Here is a 12,329-nt window from a genome sequence, read left to right as displayed (position 1 = left end):
ACCAGAACGATTATGGTCCGAAAGCCCTCTATGTTTGCTGGCGATTTTGTTCCAAATATCAACGAAACTAGTTAACAAATTGCCTTGTTCATGATTCATGCATTCAGGTGTATCGCAATGTCGTGAGTGATAACAGTAATCGGCACCTAACAAAGGAAGTTCACCATAAGAAACCCTTCGTTGTCATTGCCACTATCTGCTTTGGAATCACATTCACCAATTTCCCATTCCTATGGGAAATGGTGGTACTCAGGTTATTGACCGCATAAGCATTGATACAGAAGTGCCTCATCTCTCATCTAGTTTATTCAGTGCATTGAAGAATCAAAGGCCTTCGCTTGATTGGCTGAGTTATCGTCACCGTCTTTCGTAAAGAACAACGTTGTGTAACTGCCAGTACTCGTGAGATTCTGCACAATGCGTCTAACGATCGGTGGTCGGGTTCGTTGACTTGGTTGATGTATGTCATCGTATCCCAGTGTAAGTCGATGCTCATGATGTCAGTCACTGGATTGTCTGGCCCAGACTCGTTTATTTATAGACCGCCAACAAACGCTTTAACCGGGCTTCCACACCGCTACTAATAGTGCATGGGCCATGTTAAGTACATCCTCGATAATCTACAGGGTATGCGTTCCGATAAATCTCCTCTAGTAGGATTTATCGGAACGTAAAGTATACCCTGGAGATTATCGAGGATGTGTAAAGTAAGCCAATGCCATGATATCCAAGAATCACTGGACCAGAGTATTATAAACAGAATCTTTGCTTGTCGTAAAAGGCCACTAACGGAATCGGGTTGACAGACTCACAGACTTGGCTGACACATGTCATCGTATCTCAATTTCGCAGATCGATGCTCATGATGTCAGTCACTGGATTGTCTGGTCCAGATTCGATAATTTACAGACCGCCGTCATATAGCTGGAATATTTAGGAGATAAACATACTGTGTTTGAAAATCAGATGTATATAACGAAATTATAATAACTCTAAATCTGATTTAAAACCGAACGCGTAGCTATTATGATTTCGATGTGATACGACAAAGTATGTGTAATGCGATGTTATATGATGTGATACATTTTGATGTGATATGACATATTGGGATGTGACTATATTATTCTTTTCTATGATATTGTGTACTATGTTCTTGTATACTATGGGCCTGTGGCCTTCAGTATGAATAAAGATTGAAGAGTAGATAAAGTGATAATATACCTCTGAATGACTTAGATTAACCAATCACAATCCAGTATTTATAGGGTAGAATGCTGAGTGCGGCATTACACAACAAACATACAAGCCAAATGAATTATGTACACCGATACATTTTAGCTACAGGGTAATAAAATGTTTTATTATATAGGTAGTATTTTTCCTGTACCACGATTGGTCAAAAGACCGTCACATGATTGACTACAAAACACGATATTGACTTGAGTTTTCTGATAAATTACGATATTGACTTGGGTTACTAAAAATAGACAAGGAATCCCGTACGAAGGGGCTTCCCCCGCTTTTCAGCCAATCAGATCACTCGGATAGATGGCACAGTGTGTGCATTAAAAGTTTATGTTAAAACCCGTTTCTCTTTCATTATATAATAAAACAAGTATAGACTCTGTAGAGGTCGATATCGGTTTTTATTGACCTGAGTAAAACAATATCGACCTCGCAAGCTCGGTCGATATTGTTTTACTCAGGTCAATAAAAACCGATATCGATCTCTACAAGAGTCTATAATTGTATAATATCAAAGTACTGTGTAACACTGCTGGAAAATTGAATAACTATTAAGTATAGGTCCAGGCTCGAGTTTTTACAGACCGCATTCATTTTGCTAGACAACAACCAAAACAAACAGTACAGGAACAACAACACCACTTTATGTCATGTAATCAGATGTGACCCAAACCACCCACTTTCGTGAAGTAAACAATACGCCTCCCAGACATCAGGCGGTATGTCCTGAGCAATCTGGAACCCCCGTTCTGCGTACAGCGATAACCTCTGCATATCCCCAACTAACACAGATATGACGTCAGTAAGAGTCCCGACGTCACTGTTCGGATAATCCATCATGGAAATGTTCTGTGACGTCACAGTGATGTCTACAGGTCGAGGCCATTGCTTCACGAAGGTGGCGTAAGCACGACGTTCCATGAAGGGTTTCTGTACCAGTATTATGGACTCTGCCGGAATGTTTCTCCTCGTCAAGAGATCGTGAGTAAATCTGGCATTTTCCCCGCTGTTTGTTGACTTATTTTCCACAATGATATGGTCCTCTGGTACTCCAATGGCGGTGGCGACGTCGAAAAACATCTCCGCCTCTGATTTCGGCCATTTTCCTATGTGAAAAAGAACCACCACAGTTAAATGAAGTTTAATTTGTTGTATTTTGGTTGTTTGTTTTTTGGTAAAATTTTGTTGAATATTGAATATCAGTAGAAGGGGTATAAGAAAGGGGTGAAAAAATATCATTAATTTACAATTTACCTTTCGTGAGTTGCCCACTTTTTCCTGACATGACTATCCAGTCCGCCATGCCCCTTTGAAAAAGGTCAGAGGCCACTTCCGCTACTCTCAGATCGTTGCTGCCCAATGCAATGATGACGTCACTCTGCGACATTTGGCAAAAGGAAAGATTTTAACATAATATGTCTTTAGATAGGTGCTGTATTAATTGTAGAATGAATGACTGAAGAATGATGTCCACGATACTATCAGCAGTAACCAAGCATTACCAGCAATATCATGGAGGCAGGTAAAAAGACCAAGTAATGGCAAATAACAGGTTCAAAGTCAGTTTGGATACCACTATACACAACCAGCCACGCCAGACATTGGCTGAACAGTTCGCATGCCTCTTGAGACATATAAGAATAACTGGGTTTGTTCTTTTGAACATTTACATTTTCTCGTATTTACACAATTGCGAGTAAGCAGAACTATCACGAGAGACCTGTAGTGTATATTCTGATATTTGGACATTGAGCAAATTTGTGATAAAGTTATTCCCTCGCTGGATGTTGTGAAGGCATCAGAAACAAATGACGAACACTTGGTCTTTCTTAATAGAGACTTCACATGTAGTTTTTCGTTAATTACAAAATCATCATTTTCATTGGTATGAAAATGGGCTTTATAAATATATAAGTGCCTGATTACTTTCCATAATCCAAATTTATATCTTATAAAGCAGTGTTCGCTGTGCCATTTCGACATGTATCATAAGCATGCGTCTTTGAATCTATGTCAAATTGTGATGGTATCAGGTGCTTGCGATCAGGTAACAGGTGAGTGAGTGAGTGAGTTTAGTTTTACGCCGCACTCAGCAATATTCCAGCTATATGGCGGCGGTCTGTAAATAATCGAAAACCAGACAAACCAGTGATCAACAGCATGAGCATCGATCTGCGTTATTAGATGACAAGTGTCAACCAAGCCAGCGAGCCTGACCATCCGATCCCGTTAGTCGCCTCTTACGACAAGCATGGGTTACTGAAGGCACATTCTAACCCGGACCTTCACGGATCAGGTAACATGTGCACGTATGCGGCTACGCTGATTGTACCTATCACAAACACATGCAAAGGCAAGTACATTTACCTTTGACTTTTTCCCAATAACACTTTCCCACTTACTATGCTCGCAACCGCTTATCCAAGCGATCTTAATATTTGCTTTATTAGTTATCTATGTCATCCGAATTTATAGGTATGGCGTCTGAAAACTGTCAGTTCCCGGAAGTATGAAACAATCGTAGGGCTGATACTGTTGTACGTCTCTGATGAAGTAACGTTGCTTTGTAGAATGGACTGATGTGAACAGCTGTTAAAGAGTGAGTGAGTTTGGTATTAACGTCGTTTTGAAAGGTATTCCAGTTATATCACAGCGTGTACGACCCGTGGACATCCGGGTTAGAATTGATCTTCAGCAACCCATGTATGTCGTAAGAGGCGACTAGCGGGATCAGGTGGTCAGGCTCGCTGACTTGGTTGACACATGTCATCGTATCCCCATTGCGTAGATTGATGCTCATGTTGTTGATCACTGGATTGTCTGGTCCAGACTCGATTAATTACAGACCGTCGCCATGTGGCTGGAATAGTACATGCTGAGTGCGGCGTTAAACAATAAACCAACCAACCACAGTGTGTACGTTTTATGTGGGGGACATCCCGAAGTGATGCAGGTCTATACCAATTTGGTGAAAGCCATCATCATGGTGCTGACATTCGGAGATTCGAACCCACACACAATCATAGTTCTCAGCTTTCCCAATACACGAAACTCGAATTGCGAATTGCGGCGCCCTAGGCGACGGGACCAGTCGTGATCCCTCTATAAAGAACACTCGCACAGGTTTACGAGTAGTGCGGAGTTAGATCCCACCTGTTTGAGAGACTGGTTGAGTTTCATGTAGTCCCATAGTTTCTGTGCCGCGTCCAGGTTTCGTATGCTAAGCGCTGAGTTTGTCTTCTTTGCGGCAACAAATGACATTCTGAAGAGATTCCAACGTGGGTCACCAAAAGCTCCAAGTCATCACCTGCAATAAGAATCTTGCCCTTTAGCATGGTGTTTCACGACAAATCAGTCAGAATGAAGAATGTCTTGGTCAAAGAGTCCCTTGTTAACATTTGCGAAAATGTCGAAAAATGTACCAGTAATAGTCACAACTATACTGAAAGCCATTAAAAATGCAATTTGACATTCATACTTTCTTTACTCACACTAATTTCAACATATATAAACCTAACTGGCAGATATGTTTTAAGTGAACATCTGTGAATAATTTCATCTGAAAATGTCCAGTCAACAACAACATCAGTGACACAACAACGACATCACACAAAGGAGGGGTCACTTGCAGTCAATATCGTATGTGTCCACCGTGCGCTGCAAGACATGCTCGCAGTCTTTGGGGCATTGAAAGACACACATTTCTCAGGAACAGCTGTTGGATGGTCTGCAGCCTCTGATGGTCTGTGGTCTGATCATGACACCCTCCCCTCCAAAACGATCATGTTTTGTCCTCCTTGCCTAATCATCAGCTGTTTGGAACCGATTTCGCAAGTGTGAAACTCGGATATTGCGGTTTTGTCGAGCTGTTATCACAGGTGGTGCACCAGGTCGCGGACGATCAGCAACACTTCCGGTAGCCCGAAAACGTTGTCTGAGTCGACTTACAGAGGATGGATGCACATTAAAGTGCCTGGCAATCATCACATCTGAAGCACCTTGGCTGACCATACCGATAACCTGATTCCTGTCGTCTTGTGTCAAGTGTGGCATTTTCTCAAAGTGATTGAGTTCCACAATTCCTTGTGCTTTTACAGGGCCTGGGTGCAAGGTAATGCATGTGCACAACGTGTTTCATGAATGTGGTTGTGTTTACGAGAAATGTCAAAGGTTCAGTTTTAAGTATCAAAGTACATGTGAGTGGAATGCTCGGGGACTCGAACTCGAAATGGGCCAGAATAACAGCCTTTTATCCCTACATCCTCTGTATCGCAGGAAAAAATCTTCAATAGAACTTTTGTAAGTTTCAGGACAACAAATACCAATTGCGTTTTTAATGGCCTTCAGTATATGTTAACATACTGAACTGTGTGAAAACCGTAACAATGATTTATTATATACATTGTTGTGCCAAGATCGAACCGATAGCGTACGAGCACCAACTTGTAAGACGAGGCATAGTTTTATCATTTTTTTGGGAAAACTTGTGCCGAATAATCAATTATATGACGACGAAGTATCACGATAAGATAATCCAGTCATGACGTCCCGACTAAAGGGCAGATCCCTTTTCCAGTCACGTCGATCCGAATACGATCACCTGGATGTCTCTCAAAGGCCCCAGTACATATATTTAGTGCAACAATCACGTTTTAGCAGGATACTCATGCCCTTTTCAGCTACAGCAGCCTATACCCATCCTCCTTTTAGCAACAACAGGCTATACTCCATCTCCTTTTAGCCCCAACAGGCTATACTCATCCTCCGTTTAGCCCCAACAGGCTATACTCATCCTCCTTTTAGCCCCAACAGGCTATACTCATCCTCCTTTTAGCCCCAACAGGCTATACTCATCTCCTTTTAGCCCCAACAGGCTATACTCCATCTCCCTTTAGCCCCAACAGGCTATACTCATCCTCCTTTTAGCCCCAACAGGCTATACTCATCCTCCTTTTAGCCCCAACAGCCTATACTCATCCTCCTTTTAGCCCCAACAGCCTATACTCATCCTCCTTTTAGCCCCAACAGGCTATACTCATCCTCCTTTTAGCCCCAACAGGCTATACTCATCCTCCTTTTAGCCCCAACAGGCTATACTCATCCTCCTTTTAGCATCAACAGGCTATACTCATCCTCCTTTTTTAGCCCCAACAGGCTATACTCATCCTCCTTTGGCCCCAACAGGCTATACTCATCCTCCTTTTTAGCCCCAACAGGCTATACTCATCCTCCTTTTTAGCCCCAACAGGCTATACTCATCCTCCTTTTTAGCATCAACAGGCTATACTCATCCTCCTTTTAGCCCCAACAGGCTACACTCATCCTCCATTTAGCCCCAACAGGCTATTCTCATCCTCCGTTTAGGCCCAACAGGCTATACTCATCCTCCTTTTAGCTCCAACAGGCTACTCATCCTCCTTTTAGCCCCAACAGGCTATACTCATCCTCCTTTTAGCCCCAACAGGCTATACTCATCCTCCTTCTAGCACCAGCAGCCTATACTCATCCTCCTTTTAGCCCCAACAGGCTATACTCATCCTCCTTTTAGCCCCAACAGGCTATACTCATCCTCCTTTTAGCCCCAACAGGCTACACTCATCCTCCATTTAGCCCCAACAGGTATTCTCATCCTCCGTTTAGGCCCAACAGGCTATACTCATCCTCCTTTTAGCTCCAACAGGCTACTCATTCTCCTTTTAGCCCCAACATGCTAAATTCATCCTCCTTTTAGCCCCAACAGGCTATACTCATCCTCCTTTTAGCCCCAACAGGCTATACTCATCCTCCTTTTAGCCCCAACAGGCTATACTCATCCTCCTTTTAGCACCAGCAGCCTATACTCATCCTCCTTTTAGCCCCAACAGGCTATACTCATCCTCCTTTTAGCCCAAACAGGCTATACTCATCTTCCTTTTAGCACCTACAGGCTATACACATCCTCCTTTTAGCACCTACAGGCTATACCCATCCTCCTTTTTAGCACCAACAGGCTATACTCATCCTCCTTTTAGCACCCAACAGGCTATACTCATCCTCCGTTTAGCCCCAACAGGCTATACTATCCTCCTTTTAGCCTCCAGTTTACTAGGCCTCAACAGGCTATACTCATCCTCCTTTTTAGCACCTACAGGCTATACTCAACCTCCGTTTAGGCCCAACAGGCTATACTCATCCTCCTTTTAGCACCTACAGGCTATACCCATCCTCCTTTTAGCACCAACAGGCTATACTCATCCTCCGTTTAGGCCCAACAGGCTATACTCATCCTCCTTTTAGCATCAACAGGCTACTCATCCTCCTTTTAGCCCCAACAGGCTACTCATCCTCCTTTTAGCATCAACAGGCTACACATCCTCCTTTTAGCCCCATAGGCTATACTCATCCTCCTTTTAGCCCCAACAGGCTATACTCATCCTCCTTTTAGCACCAGCAGCCTGATACTCATCCTCCTTTTAGTTGAACAGTATACTCATCCTCCTTTGGCATCAACAGGCTACACATCCTCCTTTTAGGCTACAGGGCCGTCATCCTCCTTAGTACATTATAGGCTATAACAGGCTCATATACTCATCCTCCTTTTAGCCCCAACAGGCTATACTCTCATCCTCCTTTTAGCCCAGACAGGCCTATACTCATCCTCCTTTTAGCCCCAACAGGCTATACTCATCCTCCTATTAGCCCCAACAGGCTATGCTCATCCTCCTTTTGGCACCAACAGGCTATACTCATCCTCCTTTTAGCCCCAACAGGCTACCTCATCCTCCTTTAGCCCTAACAGGCTATACTCATCCTCCTTTTTAGCCCCAAATGAGGCTATACTCCCTCCTTATTTAGCCCCAACAGGGCTATACTCATCCTCCTTTTAGCCCCAACAGGCTATACTCATCCCTCCTGTTAGCATCAACAGGCTATACTCATCCTCCTTTAGCCCCAACAGGCTATACTCATCCTCCTTTTAGCAATCAACAGGCTATACTCATCATTCTTTTTAGCACCAACAGGCTATACTCACTCCTATCAGAACCAACAGGTTATATTATTTTAGCCCCAACAGGCTATACTCTATCCTTCCTTTTAGCACCAACAGGCTATACCATAGTTATTTATTTTAGCACCAACAGGCTATACTCATCTTCTCCTTTTAGCACCAACAGGCTATACTCATCCTCATTTTAGTACCAACAGGCTATACTTCATCATTCTTTTAGCACCAACAGGCTATACTCATCCTCTTATTTTAGCACCAACAGGCTATACTCATCAAGCAATTCCTTTTAGCACCAACAGGCTATACTCATCCTCCTTTTAGCACCAAACAGCCTATATCTATCCTTTTAGCCCCAATAGGTTATACTCAATCTCCCAACAGCCTTACTATCCTCCAACAGGTTATACTCATCCTCCTTTTTAGGCCTACCATGAATCCTATCACTATCTCCTTTTAGCTCCCAACAGGCTATACTCATCCTCCTTTTAGCCCACCAATAGGCTATACTAAGCATCCTCCTTTAGCCCCAACAGGCTATACTCATCCTCCTTATCCCCTACAGGCTATACCCATCCTCCTTTTTAGCCCCCAACAGGCTATACTCATCCTCCTTATCCTTCTAACAGGCTATACTCATCCCTCCCTTAGCCCGCACAGTGCTCTATCTTTTTTAGCCCAACAGGCTATACTCATCCTCCTTTTAGCCCACTACAGGCTATACTTATCCTCCTTTTTTAGCACCAACAGGTTATACTATCCCTTTTAGCCCCAACAGGCTATACTCATCCTCCTTTTAGCACCTACAGGCTATACTCATCCTTAGGTAGCACAGACAGGCTATACTATCCTCCTTTTTAGCACTCCAACAGGCTATACTATCCTCCTTTTAGCAGTCCTAACAGGCTATACTATCCTCCTTTTAGCCCCAACAGGCTATACTGGCCTCATTCTTTCAGCACCAACAGGCTATATGTATCCTCCTCCCCAGGCTATACTATCCTCCTTTTAGCACCAACAGGCTATACTCATCCTCCTTTTTAGCTCCAACAGGCTATACTCATCCTCCTTTTAGCCCCAACAGGCTATACTCCATCCTCCTTTTAGCCCCAACAGGCTATACTCATCTTCCTTTTTAGCCTATACCAACAGGCTATACTCATCCTCCTTTTAGTACCAACAGCCAACAGGCTATACTCATCCTCCTTTTAGCCACCAACAGGCTATACTCATCCTCCTTTTTAGCCCCAACAGGCTATTAGCTCCATCCTCCTTTTTAGCCCCAACAGGCTATACTCATCCTCCTTTTTAGCCCCAACAGGCTATACTCATCCTCCTTTTAGCCCCAACAGGCTATACTCATCCTCCTTTAGCCCCAGACAGGCTATACTCATCCCCCTTTTAGCCCCAACAGGCTATACTCATCCTCCTTTTGGCCCCAACAGGCTATACTCATCCTCCTTTTAGCCCCAACAGGCTATACTCATCCTCCTTTTAGCAACTAGGCCCCATAGGCTCATCCTCCTTTTAGCCCCAACAGGCTATACTCATCCTCCTTTTATACTCATCCTCCTTTACCCAGCCCCAACAGGCTATACTCATCCTCCTTTTAGCCCCAACAGGCTATACTCATCCTCCTTTTTAGCCCCAACAGGCTATACTCATCCTCCTTTTTAGCCTCCAACAGGCTATACTCATCCTCCTTTTAGCCCCAACAGGCTATACTCATCCTCCTTTTTAGCCCCAACAGGCTATACTCATCATCCTCCTTTTAGCCCCAACAGGCTATACTCATCCTCTCCTTTTTAGCACCAACAGGCTATACTATCCTCCCTTTTTAGCCCCAACAGGCTATACTCATCCTCCTTTTAGCCCCAACAGGCTATACTCATCCTCCTTTTAGCCCCAACAGGCTATACTCATCCTCCTTTTAGCCCCAACAGGCTATACTCATCCTCCTTTTAGCCCCAACAGGCTATACTCATCCTCCTTTTAGCCCCAACAGGCTATACTCATCCTCCTTTTAGCCCCAACAGGCTATACTCATCCTCCTTTTAGCATCAACAGGCTACACATCCTCCTTTTAGCCCCAATAGGCTATACTCATCCTCCTTTTAGCCCCAACAGGCTATACTCATCCTCCTTTTAGCCCCAACAGGCTATACTCATCCTCCTTTTTAGCCCCAACAGGCTATACTCCTCCTTTTAGCCCCACTCATCCTCCTTTTAGCACCAACAGGCTATACTCATCCTCCTTTTAGCCCCAACAGGCTATACTCATCCTCCTTTTAGCCCCAACAGGCTATACTCATCCTCCTTTTAGCATCAACAGGCTATACTCATCCTCCTTTTAGCCCCAACAGGCTATACTCATCCCTCCTTTTTAGCCCAAACAGGCTATACTCATCCTCCTTTTTAGCCCCATAGGCTATACTCATCCTCCTTTTAGCCCCAACAGGCTATACTCATCCTCCTTTTAGCACCAACAGGCTATACTCATCCTCCTTTTAGCCCCAACAGGCTATACTCATCCTCCTATTAGGCCCAACAGGCTATACTCATCCTCCTTTTAGCACCAACAGGCTATACTCATCCTCCTTTTAGCCCCAACAGGCTACCCATCCTCCTTTTAGCCCCAACATGCTATACTCATCCTCCTTTTAGCCCCAACAGGCTACGCACCCTCCTTTTAGCCCCAATAGGCTATACTCATCCTCCTTTTAGCCCCAACAGGCTATACTCATCCTCCTGTTAGCATCAACAGGCTATACTCATCCTCCTTTTAGCCCCAACAGGCTATACTCATCCTCCTTTTAGCACCAACAGGCTATACTCATCATTCTTTTAGCACCAACAGGCTATACTCATCATTATTTTAGCACCAACAGGCTATACTCTTCCTCCTTTTAGCCCCAACAGGCTATACTCATCTTTATTTTAGCACCAACAGGCTATACTCATCTTCCTTTTAGCACCAACAGGCTATACTCATCCTCATTTTAGCACCAACAGGCTATACTCATCGTTATTTTAGCACCAACAGGCTATACTCATCCTCCTTTTAGCACCAACAGGCTATACCCATCCTCCTTTTAGCTCCAGCAGCCTATACTTCTCAGCTCTAGTCTATACTCTCCCCATTCCCAGTTTTAGCAGCCTACCTCAAATTAACAGACATGATGGTTTTGTTTTATGGAGTTCACCTCATTCTCACTACTCACTTACACACTAAAAAAATCGAAAGCTTGTGTATCAAGCAGCTCTAACGCCTTATCTCCCTGACCTTGACAGGCTTTAGATATTAAGGGAGATAAAAAACAAAACAAGAACTAGTCAAATGAAAATACTGATTGTGGTATTGTGGTATCCCTGTTTTACTACATGATGCCCCAGTGGGGTAGAACTGTACACCCGGGCTAACTACTACCAACGGCCACACACACAAACACGTGCATGCACGTCCCTATATAAACCTTTTACCACACTCACAAGAAACCTCTGCGCTCTTGAATAATCTTGAAAGCTATATTAAATTCCTCTTCACCTGACCTCTTATCTATCACCGCCAAGTCGCTCCAGGTAAGACTACCCCGAACTCAGGAAAGAGATACCAATAGAGAAAGGAGTTATCCTGAACTCAGTACAAACTTACCTCCCGTAATGTCGATGGGAACGTGTCACAGGTATACACAGAGCTGTGAGAGTTCCCTGCTTCGGGCCAAGCACCCTCTTGTCGTCAATGTCTAATAGGGCCGGTGTCTTCGTATGTATGCATGCCCTTCATAGCAATGATAATGGTGCGTGCAACATGTCACACGATTGACTATGTGGCTCTTGACAGGGAAAATATATTATGCTTGTATGTTAATGCACCTTATCTATGTGTGCCTTTGTGTTAATACTTGACGGCCTGAACTCGTCTGGGTCGTGGTGCGACACATACTTCAGTTTATAAGGTTCTCTAATCCATGGTGGCCTCGACGTGTAAAACGACACGTGAATCGAGATAGGGCGACGCATAGATGTTCATAAGAGTTAGTGTGGTGACCGAGTGAGTGAGTGAGGGGAGAGAGGGAGGGTGCGTGTGTGCGTTCTGACA

At 44.0% G+C, this 12,329-nt stretch overlaps 1 protein-coding gene across 1 annotated transcript; it reads right to left on the bottom strand.

The window, feature by feature from the left end:
• Window positions 1-1,871: 1,871 nt before the first annotated feature.
• LOC124272421 (uncharacterized protein SCO4629-like) lies at window positions 1,872-12,056 on the bottom strand. Its single transcript, XM_046707588.1, has 4 exons — window positions 11,883-12,056; window positions 4,399-4,552; window positions 2,500-2,623; window positions 1,872-2,351 (listed from the first exon to the last, which is right to left on the bottom strand). The coding sequence occupies exons 2-4, from the start codon at window positions 4,504-4,506 to the stop codon at window positions 1,894-1,896; spliced, it is 690 nt and encodes a 229-aa protein (XP_046563544.1). The 5' UTR covers window positions 4,507-4,552; window positions 11,883-12,056; the 3' UTR covers window positions 1,872-1,893.
• Between the last annotated feature and the right edge of the window lie 273 nt (window positions 12,057-12,329).

The sequence above is a fragment of the Haliotis rubra genome, unplaced genomic scaffold (genome assembly GCF_003918875.1).
Source record: "Haliotis rubra isolate DU_JTF1 unplaced genomic scaffold, ASM391887v1 Scf17, whole genome shotgun sequence".
NCBI lineage: Eukaryota > Metazoa > Mollusca > Gastropoda > Lepetellida > Haliotidae > Haliotis > Haliotis rubra.
The sequence above is the reverse complement of the archived record's forward strand: the minus strand, read 5'-3'. Positions and strand labels throughout refer to the sequence as shown.

Excerpts from the sequence above, each read along its gene's own strand:
- LOC124272421 (XM_046707588.1), bottom strand. The coding sequence starts at position 4,506 with ATGTCATTTGTTGCCGCAAAGAAGACAAACTCAGCGCTTAGCATACGA. Across the intron at positions 2,624-4,398 it reads TCAACCAGTCTCTCAAACAG|AGTGACGTCATCATTGCATT; the intron begins GTGGGATCTAAC and ends CAAATGTCGCAG. Across the intron at positions 2,352-2,499 it reads AAGTGGGCAACTCACGAAAG|GAAAATGGCCGAAATCAGAG; the intron begins GTAAATTGTAAA and ends TTTTTCACATAG.